Source organism: Pseudopipra pipra, chromosome 2 (assembly GCF_036250125.1).
Source record: "Pseudopipra pipra isolate bDixPip1 chromosome 2, bDixPip1.hap1, whole genome shotgun sequence".
NCBI classification, from domain to species: domain Eukaryota; kingdom Metazoa; phylum Chordata; class Aves; order Passeriformes; family Pipridae; genus Pseudopipra; species Pseudopipra pipra.
The window spans coordinates 115,130,788-115,154,541 of record NC_087550.1 but is presented as its reverse complement, the minus strand read 5'-3'; the positions used below and the strand labels follow the sequence as shown (position 1 = coordinate 115,154,541).

The 23,754-nt window shown below is 41.4% G+C and overlaps 1 protein-coding gene across 1 annotated transcript in view; it reads left to right on the top strand.

Annotated features, from left to right (window-relative positions):
• The window catches only part of BACE2 (beta-secretase 2), a 48,381-nt gene extending 35,928 nt beyond the window's left edge, over positions 1-12,453 (top strand). Inside the window, exons 6-9 of the mRNA XM_064647043.1 lie at positions 1,834-1,935; positions 5,343-5,492; positions 6,655-6,823; positions 11,926-12,453. Of these exons, the coding sequence (XP_064503113.1) occupies positions 1,834-1,935; positions 5,343-5,492; positions 6,655-6,823; positions 11,926-12,179 (675 nt within the window). The 3' untranslated portion in view covers positions 12,180-12,453. The remainder of the gene's footprint in view (positions 1-1,833; positions 1,936-5,342; positions 5,493-6,654; positions 6,824-11,925) is intronic.
• Positions 12,454-23,754: the final 11,301 nt, after the last annotated feature.

The following is a 23,754-nucleotide window of genomic DNA, read 5'->3' as shown; positions in this document are numbered from 1 at the left end:
GCCAGGGTTTGCTTTCACACTGTGTGTGTGTTAGCACAGCACGCTGGTCACCTATGCACAAGGACTGTGCCTCCCTTGAGCGCAGGCAATCACCCCACAAAAAATTTAGAGGAAAAACAGTGAAACGGAGCTGGTGTGATTAAAGTTTGGCTGGTTAGGAGCTTGCAGAGGATGCATGAATCACTGCATGGGACGGTGAACTATGCGCCCTCTCTCCTCTCAGTTGTTTTCTAGGAAATGGAACATTATTTGTAACCTTCACCAGAGGCTGCTCCTTTCCTTGCCAGGGAAAAAAAGTTGTCCCCTTGCTTCAGTGCTGGGAATCTGTCCAGTGTTAGAGCACAGCTGTGTCCCTGAGCCCAGCAGGCTGGGGCTGGGAGAAGTCCTGAGCTGCTGGCAGTGCCCTCTGCTTAGGCTGCCCTGGTAAATATTAACCAGGAAGGCCAAGAAGGCAAGTTGCTGCCAGCACTCTGTACACAGCATGAAAATCCTAGTCCCTAGCTGAGCCATCCCACTACTCCCAGCATTTTCCATGGGTTATGTCAGTGGTTGACCCTCCTAACTGCTTGTTTTCCAAGGATGGCAGTGATCGTGTATTTGTGGTACATGTCTGTTACAATGGACTCCACAAGGCCTTGACATTTCTCTCCACTATCTAGAAGTGTATGATAGAAATATAAAGAAGTTTATGAGTGTATAATAAATGGTTTCCTGTTTGCTTTTCTGTCAGCTCAGCATGGCAGCCTATAGCAGCTCTTCCAAAAAAGAAATAATAAAGAAATAGCTCTCAGACCTACTTTTTTACTTTTTGGTGGGTTTTATTTTTGTCACTTCACTAAAGGGACTCCATGTCCATGTGACTTGATAACATCTAAACCAAAGTATTTTAAATTTACTTGCTGTCTGACTTCTTCCTAAGTAGCTTATGCTGTATATTATCTTGTGTCCTATGATTATGCCATAAACATGTCACTGTTCAGTTATATTAATGCTGCTGCCTAAGCTGGCAACAAAAGTAATTAATACAAACAGCTGTCACTGCTACTTTTTCTTACCCCCCCCCTAGTTTCTAAGGAGTTCAAGGAAAAAGTTCTACTTCTTAAAAAGTTTTTATCTTGTTTACTGTATCTGACACTTGCTGAAATCTCTTAGTCTGAGGGTTAGGGTTTTAATAATAAGAGAAATATTCACTTGGAGGGGGGTTTTGTGCAGATTTTGAGGCAGCAAGACTGAAACTTGAAGTTTCTTTGTGCTTGCTTTTGTCTGTGTTTCAGTGTTTTTCAGCAGCCAAGGGAGAAAGGTGTGGTGTTTGTACTCTTGAGCCAGTACTGACACACAATAAGGCCTAATTTTCTCTGGCTACGCTTGAATTCAATATGCCAGCCACTAAAACAGTGTCTAGACTGTAGTGAGTTGTGTTCATGGTGGCAGAGACCTTGATTGAAGGCTTAGACATGTGTGCTTAGCACCTGTCTGTACTGAACATGAAAGTGCCTTTGCCCCCTCTGAGAGGGGCTGGGCTTTACTTCTTTTTCCAGCGTGTTTTGGCCACTTGCACCAGCTGTGGTGGCACACAGCAATTTCCTGAGTGCTGCAGATAAACTCACTCTTGTGTCTAAGCTGATGGTATCTTGCTTTTGCTCTCAGACTTCATTTGAATTCAAGCTATCAGCTGGAGAGGGCTGCTGACAGGGATGACATGCAGGTCTGGGAAGCCAGCTGCCAAAAACAAAAAAAAGGAAAGGAACAGCTTTGTTATGGTTATGAAACAGTGGAATCTGCATTACAGTAACTACAGTCTCCTTTTTTTTTTTTTTTTTCTCCACTCCCCAGTACAATGCTGATAAAGCAATAGTGGACAGTGGAACCACACTCCTTCGTCTGCCAGAGAAAGTCTTCAGTGCTGTGGTGCAGGCAATAGCTCGAACGTCCCTGGTAAGCTGATGGTGTTAAATCTGCCCAAAATGTGAGATTCCTCTTGAATGATCCCGTGATCTTTGAAAGGAGTGTCATCTTCGCTGCCTGCCTTGCAAGTCATAGGTTTTAAACCTGAGGGGAGCAGAATCTTACCTGGTCCAGTCCTGTTAATAAGTGAGAAATGACTGATGGAAAGGGGAAAGGGAAAGGAAGAGGTGAAAAGGGAAAGGGAGGAGGGAAAAGGGGGGTTCAAGTACAGGCAAAAGTATTTGTATTGAAATGCATCAAAAATAGGGCAGAGACAGGGTATTTTGTTCTGAGCATTTCAGAAACACAGACATAATCCCTGTTGCTCTGATTCAAAGTATTAAGAGTGCAAAAATCAGTCCTTTCATTCAAAACAGAGTGTTTCTAAAGTAGAAGAACCTGCTGCTGCAAGCAATTCCTTTCCAAGTATAATGCTTATTGCTGTCTAGAATAAATGCCATTCATTAGGATTATTCCTATCAATAAAGCTGCTTTTGACCTTCATTATTGAATTATTTATGTTCAAAAGCATCTTTCTTTGGAAATAGAGTGGGCTTTAGAAGTAGGGCATGGGGATGGTTCTCTGCATGTAGAGTAGCTGAAGCAGCATTTTCTGGTTAATAAAAACTATTCATAAATTTTTGTTCAATACAGGGAAGAGAACAACAAGGTTAAAGATGGAGAATAAATCCCAAGTATTTCAGTGTGAACAATTTTGTCATTTTTGTCGTGGATTCACAATCAGACAGTAGCAAATCACAGGAAATACAGTAAACAGCTTCCCAAAAGACAGAGTATTTTCTTGTGTGCTGATAATTCAAGACTGAGGTCCTTTTCCTGATGGAGAGCAGAGATTTGGCATGAAGTGTTCTTCACTGCCTGCAGGTGTCCAATATCTGAAATAAATGTACCAGTTACAAGTTCTTCTCTTTGCAAAACACTGAAGTATTGACATGTACAATTTCAGTCGATGGGGGGGGATTGACAGAAGCCACCCCAGAGCCCCTGTAATGGTACCTTGTGGATGGGGCATCCCATGAAGTGGGTCCCAGTGGCTCACAGTCTGCTGCTGGTCAGGACATGGCATGTGAATAGTGGACTGATCAATAAGGTGTTAGAGGGGAACAGCTCACTCACTCTGCTCAATGGTTTTTGCTCTTCCTATTAAAAATGCATAAACTAACTCTTCTTTTTCAGGGTTTCTTTTTAAATCCCAGGGACCTCCCTGCTGTACCCCTTTTCCTCCACACACCTCAAAATTTACTTTCACAGCTCTAAAAAAAAAAAAAGGGAAGCAGTCTACTAAATAAGAAAGTAGTCATAGGGATGTAAGGATTGGATTCCGGCTGTGTGGGAACAGTGTCAGAAAAATGGGTATTTTCAGCAACTGTACTGCAGCATCACAACTGTACTCTTAGTCCTCTGTGCTTCTGGCAGGATATGTACCACTGAAACATAAAATCATCTGCTTTAGGCAGACAGCCCTCTCTGACCACAGGTGGACCAGGTTAAGTAAGGAGTCCCTGCTCCTGTTTGGTTGTTACGATCTTCCCAGCCAGATGTCCCTTCCCCCTCAGATATTCTGGGATAACTGTGTGTGGCACATTCCTTTATTCAGCTCCGTTAAAAAACAGGGCAGTGAGCTTTGTGCTCTTCGGTGGTACAGGTGTTTTTTTTAAACCAGACTTATTTGGGCTGAAGTCTTTTAGGGAGCAGCTATAGCTGCAGTTTGCTCTTGGTAGGTTTGAAGGGTGGTGGTTTTCATAGATGGGCAGAGATGAGCCACAAAAGGGTGGCACCTTCTACACCTGACTGATCTGAAGTCAGAGCAGTGCCTGCTCACAGCGTTAATACAATGCTGAGTTAATAAGCTGAAGAAAAGAAGGTTCAAGTAAACTTAAAATCTTTATTTTAATAGCCCTTTAGGTATCATACACTCAGATCTCCCCACTGCATTGCTTCAGCATACAGAAGTAAGGCAAAGAAATGCAATGCATTAAGCAGTCTTTATGGGAAATTAAAGCAGGGACTTAAAGCAGAGCACTTTATACACTTGCTCTGCCCAGTCTAGGTGCTGTCTGGCAGTTTTTCTCAGATCACAAGCTCTGCTTTTCAAGACAAAATGGAAAGAGAGGAGAACTGTATTTCTCAGCAGGTCTGGCCTGGGACTAAGCTGTGAGAGGCAGTGTTCTACCCTGTGCTGAGGGATGTACTTAAGCTTGCATTGAGATTTAAGGGTAAAAGCAGCCTGTTTGTGATGGTTAAGTCTCCTTGTTTACATGAGCCCGTGCTTGTTGACCCAAGAAAAAAGATGAGCACTTGAAAGTATGAAGTTTCTGTGCAGCCCTAACCAATATTTCACTGGCAGGTGTGTGGGGAGGGCTGAATACCTGTCACCTGTACAATGCCATATAACTAATGTGTGAGCTGATGTTTACAAAATAATCAATATCACAGATAAATACAAGTGAGGAGAGCAAAGAGGCTGGATTCCATCCTTTTTTTTTTCTCTCACCCAAATGGAAGGCTTTGGCTGTGCAGGCTCAGAACAAGACACTGCCTTGAATGCTGCTTCATGGGGGAATGAAAACCAGCACAAAGCAATGCAGTAAAACAAGGAAGGTCTTTGCTCTGATCTGGCAGCAGGTCAGCTTCAGGGTGCAACAGCATTAGTCAAGATGTTTGTCTTGGCCAAACAAGCTCTGTAGGGGTTTGCTTTTTGCTTTGTTAGTTCCATGGATATATTACAAAGTACTGTTAATCAGCCTTATTTCAAAGGCATGTCAGTTTTTACTGGAACTGAGTGACGGGGCAGCAAAAGAGGCAGAGGGTCATCTTTCTTCCCATTGACTTGATTCCCTTAGATGCCAGGAGATTTTTGGCTTAGCCCTTGGGTTCAAAACCCTGAAGGCTGAGCAAGAAGCTGGAGGTATGTGAGGAAGGGTCGTCGCTTCGTTACATATTCACATGGTTTGTGTTTTGGATTGTGTTTTTTATGAAGTGTCTGCTGCTTCAAAACCTTGGTGTTTGGTCAGAGAGGAGGTGGGGAGACACTGAAAGCCCATTGATGCCTCACACATGTTCATTGGAGCAGTGAAAGTAATGAGACACAAACGGGGAGGAAAGGGGGGGCTGACCTTGATTTTGCCTCTTCCCCCTTCTTCCAAGTCGTGCTGGGCTATGACACACCTCAGTTTGGGTGTTGGGGATTGGGTTTTTGCTTTGACCCTTAAAGAAGCAGCTCAGATTTGCGTTCATGCTTGAATTTCTCCACGGGAATGGAAGAAGTATCAAATAGTGGTAGTGTTCACTTAAAAAAAAAAAATCCATCAAAATGTATGTAATATGTAAGTATCACCTTTTTTTTCTTTTTTCCCCCTTTTTTTTTTTTTTAATAGATACAGGAATTCTCTTCTGGTTTCTGGACTGGTTCCCAACTTGCATGCTGGGATAAAACTGAAAGACCCTGGTCCTTATTTCCCAAACTCTCCATTTACCTGAGGGATGAAAACTCCAGTAGGTCGTTTCGGATCTCTATCCTACCACAGGTCTCAACCTTCTTTGTTTATTCACTATGCATTTATTTTTACTATCATAAACCACATGCTCTTAAAAAATAGGAGCTGTTTTTAGCAGGAATGGAGAACTGGTTTATTGCATACAAGGGAAATCTTTTTTAATCAGGTTTTAAATAGGGAAAATAACAAACTTTTCAAACCTAAAATTGAGAAAGAAAAGCAGTTTCCCTTTCAGTGCAGTCCATGTAGTTGAGAATGATTTTTTCAATTTGTCAGGAAAAACAGGCAAGTTTTTGTTTTGTTTTCATGAGCTTTAGCCACATCAGATGTCAATACAGAATGTCTCTGCTCATTTTGATCTTCTCCTTTTGGGAAGCAAATTGATTTGTTTTTTGTGGCATTTTGAGTTGGAGCACTTCTTCTGAATATGAAAATCTTGGCAGTGACCCTTTGTGAGCTCTTCACCAGTTTCTGTAACTTTGTTGGTTTATCTTTTATTAATATTCCATCCCAGCTTTTAGAATATAATGTGCTACTTTTATTTTTCCTCTCTGGCTTCCCCTTCCACTATGGTTTGCAGTGCAGGCTGGTATCCTCTAACATTACTAATACAGTCTTTTACCTCAGGGGACAGCAGGAGCAAAGGAGAGAATGAACCTATTAAGTACATTTTAACTTGAAATATAGTAAAGCCTTATGATAAGCTTTTTCTGTATTGATCATGTAGCTTGGCAGTCATTCATCTTCCCTGAGGAGACAGGGGGCAAAATGTGACTTGAATTTATAAATCTAGAACCTTGAAGCTGATACTGAATCCTCTCTGAAACAACTCCAATCTGATAATTTTTTAAATAATAAAATGATTCTCTCATTTGAGTTCATATCCCAAGTTCTTTCTCAGCTATCATTCCCTTATGGAAAATACAGGAAAAAGGGGCTCTTGTGAATTTGCTGTTGACCTTCACATAGTGACTGACTGTGTTCAAATTTAAGCTTATAATCCAAGAGCTTTACCTCTCACCTGCATGTGAGCTTCGACCAGTTTTAAATCCTGCACAGAAACCTTTGCCCCTATTAATTCTCTAATTCCAGCGGGCTTTGAGTGCTTGACTATAAAAACCAAGAGGACTGAACTTCTGACTGCTGTGTGGTGTGACTTCTTACACTCTGGATCTTTTGTTTGTTCTAATAGCTCTATATCCAACCCATCCTCGGAATAGGGGAGAATTTGCAGTGCTACCGGTTTGGCATCTCTTCCTCCACAAACGCTCTGGTTATTGGTGCTACAGTCATGGAAGGCTTCTATGTAATATTTGACAGAGCCCAGAGGAGAGTGGGCTTTGCAGTGAGTCCGTGTGCAGGTAAGAGAAATATTGCTGAGGACCTGGTGAGTGAGGAAACCCCTGCTGTCTCAGAGGAACACCTTTGCCACTTACCTGATGGGGAAAAGTGTGGTTACTCATAGAGTGTGAAGAGTGTATTTTTGAGCAATTCCAAGCTATTCACACTTCAAAGAAAGGGGGGAAAAAAAGAAGAAAAAAAAAAAAAAAAAGCTGTGTTACATCAGTCTTCTGGCATGAAGTGAATCAGCCCTCAGCTCTGGGTACCTTCACTGTGTTCTTCCCTCTCACAGAGATGATCTTCCCAAGACATCTGTCTGTGTGTGCAGTTTCCCCAACAGTTATATCAGATGAGTCCCTGTTTTTAAGGCAGCTTCATTTTTGTGTAGTTCCTGCTCTAAATTGTGGATAAATGGATTCTTCAACTAACTTTTGCAGGCTTTACTCTAAATGTAAATCGAGCCTCTTCAGCCTCTTGGAAATTCACAAGGAAAGAGCTGAGGTGAAAATGGGACATATTCACATTTCACATTAAGACTTGTGGTGTTTATGTGGTTCTAAACAAATGGTTTTGTCAGTGGAAGTACAAAGGCATAAGTTTTTTAATTAGTTGCTAAGGAGATGTGAAAGAGCTCATGGCTCTTGGAGATGGTCCCGTGCAGGGCTAAGAGTTGGACTCTGATCCTTGTGGATCCCTTCCAAGTCAGCATATTCTGTGATTCCGTGATAACTTTTGGCTGATTTTACTGTGCTGGTTAACTTTCTCGCTCTTTCATCATTTCTCTTACCAAGAGTAGCTAAAACCAAAGGGTTTGGGGTTTCCTTGCCTTGTTGTTCAGGCGTTGCTTTGGCATCACAAGAACATACAAGTGGGAGAGGAGGGAAAGGACGTGCACCCATATGCAAGTCTCTGTCCCAAACAGGAGTGGCTTATGCCCTGGAAAACCTTGTGTCACCTGAAATTTGCATGAGAAAAGGACTAGGACTGACAGTGCTTCTTTAAGCTCCAGTATTTGTGTTAGAGAGGGTAGAGATAGTAAGGATTTGAGTGCTTAATGCAGCCAGGGAATAGAGGCAAGGAAGAGAAATGCTAGCTGGCCAAGTTGTAGCTGTAGGGCATTTTTAAAACTGCCTTTTTTTGTTTTATTTTATTTTTTTGCAATGTCTCCATTGTGAATGGGTTCAGAATTGTCAGTTTTGAGCTTGCTGTGGAAGAAAATCCAGATATTGATATGGGTTGCTCAATGGAGGTACTGTGCAGGGATGAAAGACACATTTTGAATGCACCTGGCAGGAGAGTGTGACTAGGCAAATACTGCAGGCCAGGCTTTCCTGCCTTTCACTCTTCCTTGTGCTTCCTTGTTGCAGTTTTAGCAAGTGCAGAGCTGCCTCCTGTCCCTGTCACACTGCAGCCATTAGTGGAGCATTCTGACAGGACATATTGACTGAGGTGTGATGGTCAGCAGGGGATAGGAGCCAGCTGGTGGGCACGGGAACTGCTGTGACAGCACTCCTCTGTTGGGAAAAATAATTGGGGAACCATAATAATAAAAACACCTTAGCGTTAACATTGCTACCTGGAAGATAGTTTGGCCGCTTCAGGGGTTCTGCCAGGCTTGTCTGGAGAGGAAGAACTGCTGGAGAGAAATGCAGTTGGAATTAACGTGAGCTTGGGCACATGACCGGACCCAACTGGTGCTGGAAGACGTTTCCTCCTCGTCCCTCTGTCCACGTTCCGTGCATATGTCTGACCAAGCATCACGGGAACTGAGCTTCCTGAGGAGTCAGATGACTGTCTGAGGCAAGACACACTGATTTGTCACATTCCACTCACATGGGGCAGATGACATTTTCCTGGATGTGCCAGTTATTCTGAGTTCGCTCCTTCGCAGCTTGTGGTTTCCATATTTAACTCTACTTCCATCAGAGAACCACAACTGTGAGTGGTGAGTGTCGGTGCAGTGTGAGGGATTAAGCTGCCTAACTGGCTTCCTGTGGAGGCCAGCCTTGTCCTCCATAGCAACTATATTAATGTAATTTATTTGGAGCTTTTTAAGGCTGTCCGTGGGCATAAGTCAAACTGAATTTGCTGGGGGCATAAATCTTCAGAAACAGGGAAATGTAAAAGGCCATTCGGTGTAGCTTTGCAATGACCTTATGCTTTCTTAGTGTTAACATTAAATTAAATCCGTGTTTTTATAAGGTGTTAAACTGGTACCTGCTGAATGCAAAAATCATGGGAACAACTCCAAGTTATTATTGAGGCTTGGCTACAAATAAGAACTGGCTTATCCCACACCACTCCTTGGACCATTTTCATTCTCCAGGATACACCAAGAATGAGGAAAGTTAGGTAGATGGCTGCAGCTATTCCACTGTAGCTGGAAAAGAAACTTGCTTTTTCCTCAATATGTGAAACCCTTTAAGACTTACTCAGGCAAAGAGTTTCAGTTTGCCTTCTGATAACTTGTTTACAGGATGACTAGGAAAGGTTTTGGGATCAGGTCCCTTCTTGAGACAGGATGTTCAGATCCATGAGTTAGTTTTAGTGACTTCCAGGGGCCCCTTCCAAGCTGCACTTCATAATTTTTAGATAAATTTGATCTAGTTCCAGGTTTGCTTCCTTTGCAAAGCACCCAAGTTAGTTAGTGAGTGTGGGTGTGTTAAGTTCTACACTAATGTTAGAAAAGAGCACGTTTCCAGAGGTGCCTTTCATGTCCTGTAATCATCAGTAATGAAGAAAATCTCATTTATTCAAGGTCATGAAAGTATTGTAGGTAGCTATCACTGGGTGTTCTAGGAAAATACACCAAAATATCCTAATTCAGTTAATGTGTAATATGCTAAATGCCTGTGACTGGTAGTTTATGTTCAGGGCTTGTTTGAACAATTTAGGCAAATTTCCCCTCAATTTCTCTGGGTATGGAAGAGTGTGAGGGAAAACTTTTTTATATTTGGAGGGAAGAAATCAGAAGCTGTGTTGCTATCAGACATTCTCAAAATGTAATTTAAAACGTCAGCCACTTTGGCAACAGTTTTGTATTGTCTTTTCTAATAGGAGTAATTATTGCACTCAAGGCAAATAATGAATAATTAGAGACTGTTTATTTTCAAAGCTCTCTCCAAGGTGGAAAATTGTATTGCCTTTTTTTTTTTCTCCACTTCTCCAAAATACTACTAAGTAATAATACTTAGGCCTTGTTGCTGCAGCACTTCATGGAGACAAGTGAAAGAGGGGGTGAGAGGGTGAGATGTCCAGAAGAAACAATGGCAGGGCAGACAAAGCACAATCCTGGGACTTTGAACAAAAAGGATTTCTGCCACTGATTTTCTAGGCAGTCTTCTACCATCTGATAAGTTTAGAGAGTCTGTGTTTGGTGTTCACCAGTGTCAGGGTGCTGTGGCTGCAGCCTTAGTCCACTCTGTGTATTGCTGCTAAAGGAGTCTTCCCACACTTACAGCTGGAGAAGGAGTTGGTTCAGTTGGGTAATCTTACAGAAAATTCCTTTTTTGCGCATTTTTTTCATTATGATAGATTGGTTTTCCATCTGATCTGTGAGCTGCAGCACCAGCCCACAATTATTAAGTCTAACAAGAGCTAAATCTTAAAAGTGATGCAAAGTGTTGTGAGGCCAGGGACTGAATACCAGCTGAAATGTATGCAGGTAAAGCAACCAACCTGTTCTGCATTTGTTTGTCCACAAAGAACTTTAAAGTCCACCTTTCCTGCCTTTGCAAAACACTTCCTTCCAAGGGGTATTTTATGCTAATCTCTTTAAACACGGTTTCAGCAGTCATGACTGAGTTGTGTAAATAAGAGATAACTGTTTTCATAGTGGGATCACTTACAATTGCGCAAGAGTGTGTCTGTTTATAAAATGAAAAAGAAATCAAGCAGGACAAGTAGAATGAGGCCCTTATAAAAAGTGCTCAAATGTGTCTTGAGCACTAGAGAAGTGGATTACAACTGTTTGGAAGACTTGTTAAAATATACAGACAGTGCTAACTGCAGACTCCTTGCTGCCCCAAGCAAGCTGAAAGGTGTCCATCCTTCCCCAGCCACACACCCACAGGTATGAAATGCTCCCAATATTTTGTTGCCCCAGGGCAACTCACTTGCTCTGCCATTCCTGCACCCTCAGCCCTGTCCACAACTCAGGGGAACTTGGCTGTGCCTGCCATGGTTACTGTGACAACCATGGGCAGCATAACCCTTTTTAGCACATCCTGGTTTGACAAGTAGGGGGCTGTGGTGGTAATGAAACAAAGTCACACAGTCTGTGATGCTGCTGAGATGGATGGCTGTTCAAAAACCGAGCTGCCAGGGCACCCCTTCGTGCTTCTTGCCTTAGCTTTGTCGTCATTTCTTGAGCTGCTTGGTTAGTTCTCCCTCCCTGCCCAACAGCGCTGCTCCTTCATGCCCCAGCTCCTCATTTCTGACACTGACCTTCCTCTACACCGTTCCCCTTTTTGGACAGCTGTCACCCAGCTCTCCTGCCTCACCTCCCCTTCCTTCTGAATTTTCACCTCCTCCCACAAGAGTGTCTGTGCTGTTTTCCACCTTGCACCTCATATTTAGGATGCAGTGCTGTAAGGTAGCTGTGAAGCCTGTGAACCTGCATGCTGCTCCCTAAGACCCTGGGAAACAGCAGATACAGAAGGCACAGGAATCATCTGAGGTACTTTTCCAGTTGCTGGAAATGGCAGAAACAAACAAAAACTGCCCTGGCTCTGACCTACACCACTGTAGATGTTGTAGGATATTTAAACAGACATTTCTGAAAGGTTAGTCCAGAGAGAAAAAAGCGATCCAGGGGTTTGGGCTCTGACTGTGGCTGTGGCAGAGCTGATTTAAATGTCTGTTCTTTCATAGACAGCCTGTGTAGATGTGGGAGTGTCACAGTCTCCTTATGCTTCAGATTCCCTTTTTATAAACGTGGGATTGTAGCATTTTTGTTGCAATGAGAATGCAATAAAACATGAGTATGCAGAGATGTGTGATGATGAAGGGAAAGGGATATACAGGTATTTAGGCTACATCTCTTTGTTATTTGCTTTTAAATGGTGTCTGTAGACTTAAGGTTGTCTATAGACTTAATGTTTTTCTTTCTGCACTTTCTCAGAAGCTGATGGCTCTCCAGTCTCTGAGATTGAAGGCCCTTTCACAACAGCAGATGTTGCGAGCAACTGTGTTTCCAGCGTTTCTTTCCACGAGCCCGTGTTGTGGATTGCCTCCTATGCTCTCATGAGCCTGTGTGGAGTGATCCTCCTGGTGCTGATCATCCTGCTGCTCATCCCACCCCGGTGCCAGCACCGCTACACGGACAATGACGTGGTCAATGACGAATCCTCCTTAGTGCGTCACCGGTGGAAGTGAGAAACTTGATCCTGAAAAACCTGGGACTCCCAACAGAACAAAGAACAGGGAACTTTGCCAAGGGGAAGAAGCCAATGCCTCGGTCCTTTCTACGCCCATTGCAAATTGCTGTTGAAATCCCACCAAATATCCTGCATCATAACTTTTATAGCTTTATTTTCTAACACTGATTCTGAACCAAAGCACTGTTAAACACCTCTGAAGTGCTACGGTACTGGATTTGCTACTGCAGTGCAACAAGCCTTTATGCTCTCAACAGTACCTTCTTTAAAAAAAAAATCTAAAGAAAAAGATTTTAAAAAAAATATAAAAAACCACACCATCATGTTCTTCCACTGTGTGAACAAAATTGTCCATCTCTCTTTCACAAAAAAAGGACCTGTCAGTATTTTCTAACTGATCGAGCTCTGACTGTAGAAAAAGAGAAAAAAAAACTTTAATAATCTTTCTTATTAATTGCATTAAATGAATCCTGCTTTCTGTTTACACCACTTTATTTTGAAACTGTGCTTAAGGTGCGGGGGAGGGAGAAAAGTCAGGCAGAAAAGTAAGCAGCAGAGAGAGAAAAGCAAGTGAGGTCAAGAGGAAATGTTGGTTTGTGGTTTCTTCTCCTCAAGATCACTGCTGCCACTTGAGAGGGTCACCCTCCCTGAGTGTTACGAAACAGCTCAAGGTGGTGAAAAATGGGTAAACAAACTTGTTCAGCCTTAGTGTAAAACAAGACTACCTCTCTTAATTCACAAGGATGCTACCACTGGTGAGCGTGTGGCTTAGGACTGGTCTTGAAGCACAAGATGCTCCATCCAACCAAATGGAACTGCTTGGCTTTGAATTCTTTGGATTTTATAAAAATTAATACTTAGTGACTTTCCAGTTTGGTGCACAAACAAAACAAAACAAAACAAAACAAAACAAAAGACCTTTCAGTTTTCCCCCTCGTGTGGGAGTTTGTTTGGGTTTTTTGAGTTGAGGCTGACTGATACCTAGAAAAGGCTGATCTGCATATGTATGGGCAGGCAATAAAGCAAAGGTCTGTGTTCTGTGATGTCTTTCTCTATTTCCAGTGAGTGTGTAACTAAAAGGAAACAACAAAATAAGAAAGACAGCCTTTTTTTTTTTTTTTGCCGAGCTCAGCAACTATGAGTTCAAAAGAGAAGTATCTGTCTTTATGGACAGGCCATGAAGTGAAAGTCTTAATGCTTGCTTGTTTTCCAACTCGAGCAGCAGTTGGAGGTGTTTAGTTTTAGCTTCACCGCTGTGTCAATCAAATGAAAAGTGTGTGTGGACTGACTGGCTGAAAACAAACATATGGTAAGACTGAGAACAATAGTGGGAGAGAGCAGGGAGGAGTATATTTGACCAGCTTTCTATTCTGCAAGTGCAGATCTTAATGCTGGGGTCAGAACTTGGGCTTTTCTTTGCAGATAGGACAGTTTTTCTTGTCTCTAGTCAGTGAGCATTGCAGGACCTCCATGGCTTCTCTGTAACACTGGCCAGTGTTTGGATTTGAAAGATAAACAATGCAAGGTTGAGGATTTCACTGATAACTATTAGTTATCTTGGGAGGTATTTATATATATATGAAAAAAAGGAAAAAGTTATTCCTTTGCATTCTGATAGCAGAGCAGTTTGCATATCCATGTGGGAAACCAGGAGAGAAAAAAAAAAAAGGAAGCTTAACTCTGAATTTCCCAATACCTTGCCTAGATAGTTTTCTGCCTATAATCCCTTCATATAGCTCTCTGATTCACACTGCATCTGACTCTGCATGGAATAAGGAAAGATTTCTGAGGGTTTTTTTTAGGAGTGGTGCATTTACAGAGGTGCACGTCATGTGTGTGAAAATAAAACACTGCGGGGGTATTTTTAACTAACTTGTGCGTTTCACGTCATAACTGGCAGGGCCTGTGGTTTTCTTTCCCTTTTAATACTTGCACTCTCAGATTGCTTGGCTCAAAAGAGTGAAATAATTGATGTGCTGATCCAACTCTGAAAATTATTTCTCTTGGAATTCGGAGTTGGAAACAAATGGGAATTTTTGAGTTTGTCTCCTTCTTCCTCTGCCTCTTGGTTTTTAAGAGGAGAAAAATTGTGAACCACAAGACATATAAGAAACCACAGAGCTTAGCTATTTTCCCAGTGTTCCGTTTTCCATATCTCTTAATATCTCATAACTATGATTTTGAGTTCCATATTGTCCTCCTGGGTTTGGCTTTACACATAACAAATAATTTTCAAGTCGTATTCCTTCTTTTTCTACAGTATGGCGATAGAAGTAATGCTTCTTCTTCAAACAGAAACACAGTCTGAATTTTGGATTGCTACAGTGTTAAACAATAAACCCTTTTTCAATTCAGAAAGTAATAACACTTGTTTGCTATTAAAAGGTTTCATCACTGTTTCCCTCACCCCAGCCCCTCCTATCTCCTTACCACAAAGAGTTTTAGGAAGGAATTTACTGGGAAAGGTTCTCAGTATGTTTCTAGTGCCAGCTGAGATTTCTTGTGAGTTGGTTAACAAAAGTCTTTTTAATGCACTGGATTTCATATAAAAGCCTTTCAGTTTTACCCTTTCACTTTGAATGTCACTGGTCAAGATATTTTAATAAAAACACTTGAATTATAGGAGCAATAATCAAGCAGCACAGAGGAAATACTAATATGTTCCTGAGCTTTCATGGCACTCCTTGCTACTAACATTTGGCTTCTAGTAAAAATGCTGTTAGTGACATCTGCTAGCAGCACAAACTTCATCTTAGCTTGTAAATTGATACTTACACTGGCAGATATTCAGGTGAGTATTGCTTTGTTGCTCTGGCAACAAGAAGAGCAATAGAAACCCTTGAGGGTTCATTTTTAGCCTACAGCACATTAAGAAAAATAATGCTCTTGAGCATTTTTGTGTGGAAGATGAAATACAGTGGCAGACTACAGTATTACCAAGCGTGTGTCACTAGTGATCTCTTTCCCTGATATCTTTAAAGGGAAAAAAAATACGCTGGGAGGTATTTTATGTTCCTGTTACTAACTTCAGATGTAAGATTAAACCACACCTTAAAAAAAAAGAAAAAAAAGGGGGGGGGGGGGAACGAGGGCACAAAAAAGCCGGAGCACTGAGTAAAAATGGTGCTGGAAAATATCCTGTATTTATTGTGGAAGTCAGGAATGCTCCAAGCCACAGCACTCCACATCATTCCTTGTACAGGGATCAATATTTCTTGCTGAACCAGCATTTTTCTGATGTGGGTGTAATATCACATACCATGAGAGTGTCAGAAAGCTGTGTTTCATTGGGTGCAGCCTTTTAGGTAATTGATACTATCAGTGCAATCATGAGGGATTTGAAGGGATGTGATTTGAGTTTCACTAGTTAAACCTGAGTTCAGGCAGGGGAATATGTTGGTTCTACCCCACTGCCTTCACAAGTTTTAGAAATGTTATCATGGGCTTCTTTGGCTCAATTTAAATGCTGAAGAAAATAGATGAAAGGTTGGAATAAGCCTTTTGTTCAGGTTCTGTAAAAGAAGTTAGGTAGAGGGGATTGTTTTGTTTTTAATGTGAAAGGGCTTTGTGTTTAGGATTTGTATGTTGGATCAACTCAAACACAATACATCAAGACAGTGCAGCATTCCAGTTCCCAGCTCTGATGCTGTGCAGGTTAACTCGAGGTGATCACAGAAGTGTGGGGTCTGGGGTCCCTGGTTAAACACTTCAGGTGCCCAACAACAGTTAAATTTATCAGCTAAAATCAACCTATGAGCATCCTACCTAGTTCCTTTTTGTGTATTGGCTGGTTTTGCTCAAGGGTGAGCCATTTTCCTGCTAACCTTTTCCTTTTAAATATTAAAAGGTTTAGGAGAGTTACTTAACACAGCAGATTTTCCCAGAGAGAGAGGGAGAAAGAGAGAGAGAGATCCTTAAAGTTTCTGATAATCCAGAATGATTGTGCTGCTGAAAGCTTTAATTTCTGTAGGGCTTTCCATCAGCTAGGTTGGTTGGTTGTGATATCCTGATCTCAGACATATGTATAAGTAGTAATATGAGCTGTGTAGTGAAGGGTGCTGGTACAGTGACCTGTGGAGCTGCAAGTAAAAGGAAATTTTGAAAAGAAAGAAGTAAGCTACCTTTAACTTCATTAAAAATTGCAGGAGCATAACAGATGGATCCTTTTAAGAAAGGGCTGTACAATTTACCAAGACATTAGTTCCTGTCAAACTTGACTCTGTGATTGATAAATTGTTCTTTTCTGGCTGCTGTAGTTCTTGCTGCTGTTCAGAGAAGTGAAGACAGATTGGTAACGGGATACGAGCAATCTCTGAGCCAGTTAGATTTTCTGGCTTATGAGGCCTAATTAGATGTTGATCCAGGCTTGTGAGTAATCCAGCACCCTGGTAATAGCTCCTCAGGAATGTTAGCAGAAATAGAGGTGCTGGTTTCAGCTGAATGAACGGCGGATGAGATGCATCTGTCCCACAAAAGCCACTGCTGTGAACTTGCACTTGTGGTGAGCTGAAGGTGGCTGGAGGTGTGATATGTGGAGAGGTTAAATAACTGAGTCTTCTACCAGGCTTCCAGAGCAAGGCTGACGCCCCTTGGAAGACCCAAATGGGAGAGCCACAGCAGTTGCTGAGAAGCTGCTGTAGGAGTAACATCAGTCAGCCCCCAGGGTCCCCTTGCCTGAATATTTTGAAAACCAGCATTCTGAGGTGCCTGTTGGTGCTACTGGGAATTGTCCACTCACAGATGAATAAGGGGCACTATCATCTTTAAGCAGAATCATTGCCCAGTTGCTGAATATTCCCCTCTCTGTATAACAAAGCACACAGTGCTGTGTCTCACAGCAATATCTGTTTGTAGGCAACAAGACACGTTGTCATAAAACATGTTGACATACAGTGACTGTACAGGAGTAATAAAAGAATGTTTTGTGTTTGCTTTGGGTGGATATTTGTGGTCGGGTAGTCTTTGAAATACTGGGAATTTTACACTGGACTGCAAAGGCACATCCAGAGTTTCTTTTAAGTCAGCCAAAAAGTAAAACACAGATGGTAATTTTCAGCATTTAAAAGGAAGTAGCCCTCAATAAGTATTGTCTCTTTTTTCATTTTTTTTAATTGATTGTAATCACCTAACATAATTGTATGTTAGGGTAGTTGCTGTCCTACTAATTCTCTGGTTGTAAATCTGATTTTTCTGATTGTCTTCTGGCCCACTCAACCCATCTGCCCCCACAAAAAAATTCCTAAAAGCTCCATGTCCTCCTAAGAAAAGATGCAGATTTCTTCTTTACCATTCACAGACCTGTTTTAAAGTAGTTTTTAAGGCTTTAGAAATTAACTCCATGTTGCAAATACTTGCAGGAGTATTAGGAGAAGAATTCGAGACCAAACTTCATCTTTTCCAAAGGTCCCTGAATTTTTCCTGTGTGCAAAGAACTCCTTTGTGCACTTGATTGCATTTCCTAGACCTCTTTTGCTTCCCACTTGGAAATACTCTTGGTATTCCTCACTGGTCCTGTTTGTAAATTCTTTGTGCTTAGAAAATACAGGGGTGGAGAGAAGGACCACAAGGAGCTGTGGGAGTTGGTGCCATTCCTTAAGCAGGTGACAGGTTCTTTCTTGAAGGCATTGGTGGTTTTTGTCCAGCACCAACTGCACTGGACCATTATGGTCTGTTGGCTCATTTTGGTGGCAGAGACACTTCTGCTCCTGATTTTACAGCAAGGTGTACTTGGTCAAAACACTTAAATAAACATTATGTGTAACAATCCTCTCTCACACCACCCTTTGAGGAGGGAAGTTTTCACAGAGCCAAGTCAAACCTGCAAAGGGGATGTTTATTCCTGTGTTTTCAGGGAGGGATTACGTAGGTGAGTGTTTAAATGGCTGCATTTGCAACATAGATGTCCTTTGAAAAATTCTGTGGGGGAAAAAAAATGAACTTGAGGATGTTGAAGTGGTCCTAAAAAGACAACTGACAATTTCTTGGCAGCACAAAGGTATGGATTGCTCCAACATGTCCTGAAAAGAATTGCTTTGATAGCCAATACTCTGTGCATAAACTATACAAAGCTGAGTGTTCAAATAAGTCTTAATCTGAAAAAGGCAGTTCACATTTTTTTATTGAAAATTTTATATGGAGATGCAGAGATCTTTTAAAACTTTAATAGTACATCAGTTGTTATTTTATAGTTATTTAGGAAGTGTGGAAAGGATTTCACCACTAAGGAAATTATTTCATCTTGTAGAGGCATTTCTTCACCTGTTTGTTTGTTCGTTTGTTTGTTTATTTTTATCAGATAATATTTTTAACATTGACTGAAAGGAAAATGGGATCAAAACATCAAAAAAACGTGGTGTAGTCTTTCTAAGTCAGTCTTCAGGTGATGTTAGGATGTCTATCCCACTTACTGTCAAGCCTCATTACTCAATTTTCAAAAAAATTGATACTTTGTACTTTCAGGCTTTGCCATTTTCAGATAAACAGTATGTAAAAGATCAGATTTTATGCTGCTTAAAATAAATTAATTCTTTCAACCTATTCTGTGTGTCTTTTTAAACACTGTCAGGATGAACTTCAAAGCTGATAAATTATACCTGTCCAAGTTCTTCCTGTGGCTTTCAATTCTACCTTCTGGCTTTAGCTCTGAAGGGAAAGCAGAACTGCTTTAGATCCCATCTGAGCCTTGCAGGGAGGAAGCAGGCAAGTTTAGTTCCAAGGTGTTGATTTTTTTTTCCTGCTTATTCCCAAATAAGCAGGAAATAAATGTTCTTGCTTCAACTTTTCATCAGTTCATCGCAGTATTGGACAGAATCGGGCACGGAAAACATGAAGTTGAGAAGACGAAGCTTCCGATCATTTGGAAGGGATTCAAGTCACATTTTGGATTGTCGCCGTCTGCTTCACCGTGGATGAGGAAGGGACACAAATCGGTGTCCCTGTCCCCAAGGCAGGGAGCCACCCCCTGCTCTGTGCTCCTTATCCCGCCAGGTGGAGCCCACGGTGTGTTTTTTACACCGAGTTCTGAGCCCTTTCACAGCATTTTCCCTTTCTTGTTTGAATTCTACTAAAAGTAGTTTCATGTTCTTTTTTAAATATCCTTCCTAAAGGGTCCTCACCTCAGGGTCTTCTGATCCTTGAGTCTTCCCTCCACCTAAAAGCCTCTTTAAAAAGTCCATAATCTTTAAGCCCTGAGCTTTTTGAAGGTAGCACAGTGTATTGTGCCTGTTGGGAAATTTAGAGGATTGGTCAAGTAAGCTGTTTTTGCTTTTTACTGTCCTGATATTCTCTGTGTATTGCAACAGGTTGTCCAGAGAAACTGTGGGTGCCTCATCCCTGGAAGTGTTCAAGGCCAGGCTGGATGGGGCTCTGAGCAATCTAGTGGAAGGTCAGGGGTTTGGAACTAGACTATCTTTCATGTCCTTTCCATTCTATGATTCTGTTATTACACAGCTCTGCTCACAGGGCCACGGTACAACTTCTCATTCTCGTGCTTAAACTGCTCTTGAAATTGCCATCATCTTCAGAGCACCTTTCGTGCTTCAGGCTCGTTGAATTCAAAACTGTAAAGCTGTTCATTCACACTCTTCTTGCTCATCTTTCCCCATTAAAGCCTCCCTGTTTAGACAAAACAGCTTTTAAGTTTCTGTGTGAAACACAAAAGAAGTTACTGCAAGAATATGGCTTTTTTGGTAATGACAGTGCAGTGTAGATGAACATGAGAAGGTTTACAATTCAAGTGCTCAATAAAATTTTTCAGGACAATGTGTTATTCTGATGGCCACTTAAACAGTAAACATTAACTATTCTTCCCTTTCTGCGCCAAAACAAACTCTTTAAAAATAAATGGTTTATTATTTCTTTTTTTTTTTTCCTTCTAGAGGCTTACAAGTACCATCTGCCTATACCTTGACTCATCATTTGTTTTTCTAGGAAATTCAGTAGCATTTCCCAAGAAATACAGGTTATTGTAAAGACTACAAGGATCTATGCTGCCAGTACCTACACAAATATTAGCATATTGGGTTTTTATAGTTGTTAGCTAGATAAAACTGCTCTTTATGGATAAACAAGGTATTGTAATTCTTCAGATACATTCTTTTCATGCACCCAGAATTGTTCTGAAGTTATTATGACTAGGAACACTATTTACTTTTCCTTTGAGTGGTTTTTAATTGTAAGTTTAACATTAACTTCAGCTTTCTGTATTCTTACTGTATGAAGGATTTTTTTATTGTTGTGCATCTTGAACAAACTCCAGGCTGCTGTCTTATACCGATTTTTAACTGCTGATGTATTTTTAGTCTCCCCTGACTAACTGATACCCACCTTTTCCCCACACTGCTCTGAAGTATCAACCCACTGTGACTGCTCATGTCACTTCCCAGGTTAGGTGATAGGTTTTTTCTCTCTTCTCCTTCCCTAGAAGACAGGAAAAAAATCCAGCTCTCTCAGTGTCTGTGCAGATTTGGCTTCAAAAGTAGATTTCATGTGGTTTTTTGTCTCTTTTAGATCTCCAGCATCACCTTCTGGTACCTGAGTCTGTCACGGTGGCATCAGCCTGACCCTGCTGAGACACCTGGTGTTGGCAGAATGGATCAGGGAGGAGCTCCAGGATGGACCACGGGATGTCACCAAGCTACAAGAGCTTTGGGACTGTTGATAAAAGGGTTCTCACCAATCCAGCTCCCTCTGGTAAATCTCCACTTGATTGAGTGGGCTTGCAGAATTGTCTGGGATTGCACAGGGTCTGTCCTAACAGGGACCTGTGGGCCTGATGAGTGTGCTGACAGCTGCATTTCAAGGAAACAGTCAGCAGATATCCTGTAGGATTGTGCAAAGCCATGTGAAAATACCCAGCATTTAAAAGAAGGATTTTTCCCTTCCCTCTCATTTTGCCCTTTTCCCTACCCTTGCCTTCCTTCTCGGAAAAATTTGGGTTGCTGTGTATTAAGGAGGACTAGATTTGGGCATATAATATATTAAACTACTGCTGCTAATACTGAGAAAACTTCCTCAGTCAACATCTTCTGTCTGGATGAAGTGCAGTTGATGACATTTTCCACCTATTTCTCTAGATTAACAAAGCATAAGGAAAACACACAAATATGCCCCACCTTTGTGTTGTTTAACAGGCCAGCAATGTCCTAGACTCACAGGCTTTACAGGTTTTGTAGCTTATCAGCTGAAAGTAATCAATGCTTGCTTTTTTCCCTTTGTTATATGATCCATTTTTGCATATCCTGAGGAAGGTGATTTTAATATATCCGCAGAAGAAATGTCTAAAAGCTGTCACCTTGTTCTAAGTATTTGTTCCTGGATTTCATAAAAACATTCAAGGTATAACAGAAAAAAAAAAAAAAGAAAATGAAAGAAAAAAAACCCCACAGTAATTGTATTACAATATACATTTACTGTTTCTCCACATTCCTTTTCATGCTACCACTGCCCGGAGGCTGAGGTTCCACCTGAATTATGGGCACAAGCACATGGTGAAGCATGACTGAGTTAAATAATTGCTCTTTCACATTGCCACCCCTCTGTTGTCCACGTGTATGTTCTTATCCACCCCAAGTCTTAGGTAAAATCAGTTAACTTAAACAGCAGTTGCACATTTTATGTAGGTGGTCTGTTGGGTTTTTTTTGTTTTTTTTTCTGGTAGCCCTTTAAGTTCTTGTGACCCCTACAAGCAAAGATTTAGTACAATGTTCTTTTTCTGCCTTACGGATTCTGCCTCCATTTTAAACCATTGAATTCTTTTAACTCATCCTAGAGGGGTTAAAAATCCATTTGTGCATGAGCAGAAAACATGTAAATTAAATAGCTACGAGGACTGGAGTGACACTTTTGCTCATTTGCTAGTCAAGTGGGGTGGATGCAGAAAATACCTCTGGAGGAACATTGGCTCAAAGGACAAGCAGGAACTTGCTCTGTTGTAGTTTTACTGTGTTAGCCCATAAACCTTCTCTACTGACTGGCTTTTGTGATGATAAGACAAGACTAACACTGTGTGCCATTTAGTGTCTGCAAGAGCCATTTGTTTCCCAAGTAGATTCCCTCTCCTGCCTATCACCAAAGGGTCTCACGGCCTCACAAAGCATCGAGAGGGAAGAATAATATTTTTTATAAGTTTTTCCTCTAAGCTTTCAAATTACAGAGTGAATGGGTACAGAGAGTAAGATCAGAAATGATGCTTTGGAAGTCTTCTGCATTCCACATCTGTGATTAATTACTAAAGAAAGAACCCTAGTGCTTGTTTTTTGCAGACACCAAACTGAGATACCTGAAGTAAAACATTTAAGGGATTTCTAGTCCTCAGGTATTTAAAATCCCCTCAGCTGGAGACCACTGGATCCCTGGGATTTGTCAGGCAAGCAAGGCACTTGCTGTGTTGACTGGTTTTGTAGGAAATGCCTGGGTGTGGGTCAATGGAGTTTAGGCAATAATGAAAATAAAGTAACCTGCTACACTAAAAGAGGTAAAATGGCAGTTTTCCAATAGACACTGATTGCTAATGATGGGGGTTTTTCACAGTATTGAGGTGGTGACCAAGTTCCTAAGGGCTTAAAATTTTTCTCTATGAAGCGTGAGCCACCAATGCTCGTAGAATATAAATTTATTTCAAAATTAAATTATCCCAAGTCCCAGTTAATGTCCCTTGCTTAAATAAAAATAGAAGACTTTTTCATTTGACTGCCACAAGCCATAGCATTTTGGGTTTAAAGCCATATTATTGTTACTTTAAGGACTAGAAGTGCACTCTTCAACAGTTTCAATCATTTATTAGCACCATTTCCTGATGTGCCATTTTGCAGGATAACACTTCCTGCAGAAATAATTGCATGTTTGGAAAAGTAACCCAGACTAGTGGTGTCCTTAAGTTTCTTTTGCCCTCTCATAACTCCTTTCCCTTTCTATCCTGTGCTTTTCATTCCTCAAGTTTATTTGTCCCATGCTACCTCTTTAATTATTCACACCCCAGGTTTTATGGGATGTTGCTTTTCATTTGCAAGCTCCAGTACGTTTGAAAATAACCAGCAGCAATTACTCCCTCAGGTTTTACCTGCAATTTGTAGGCTATTATAATATACCACTCACAGAAAAGGACAAGAAACACCTCTCCTCCAGGGTCTGGAAACATTTATAGCTTTCATGGGTGTCCTGGGAGGAATGAAAAGCCCAAATCCGGCTGTGGTCCTACATGTGCCCTCCTACAGGATTTTATTCATCTGTTTGCTGAACTAAACATAATTTCTGTGCATCATTAAAGGCAGAGGGAATGAAAAAAGCTTAAGGGAAACCAAATCCGAGAGTTTTAAGGGCAGCTACTAAATCACAGTGTAGTTTGATTAAATTTCTAAATGAAAATTAGAGAGGTGAGGCCACACCTTGAGTGCTGTGTCCAGTTTTGGGCCCCTCACTGCAACGAGGACATTGAGTGTGTCCAGAGAAGGGCAATGGAGCTGGGGAAGGGTCGGGAGAGTGAGTCATATGAGGAGGGGCTGAGGGAGCTGGGGATGTTTAGTCTGGAGAAAAGGAGGCTCAGGAAAGACCTCATTGCTCTCTACAACTCCCTG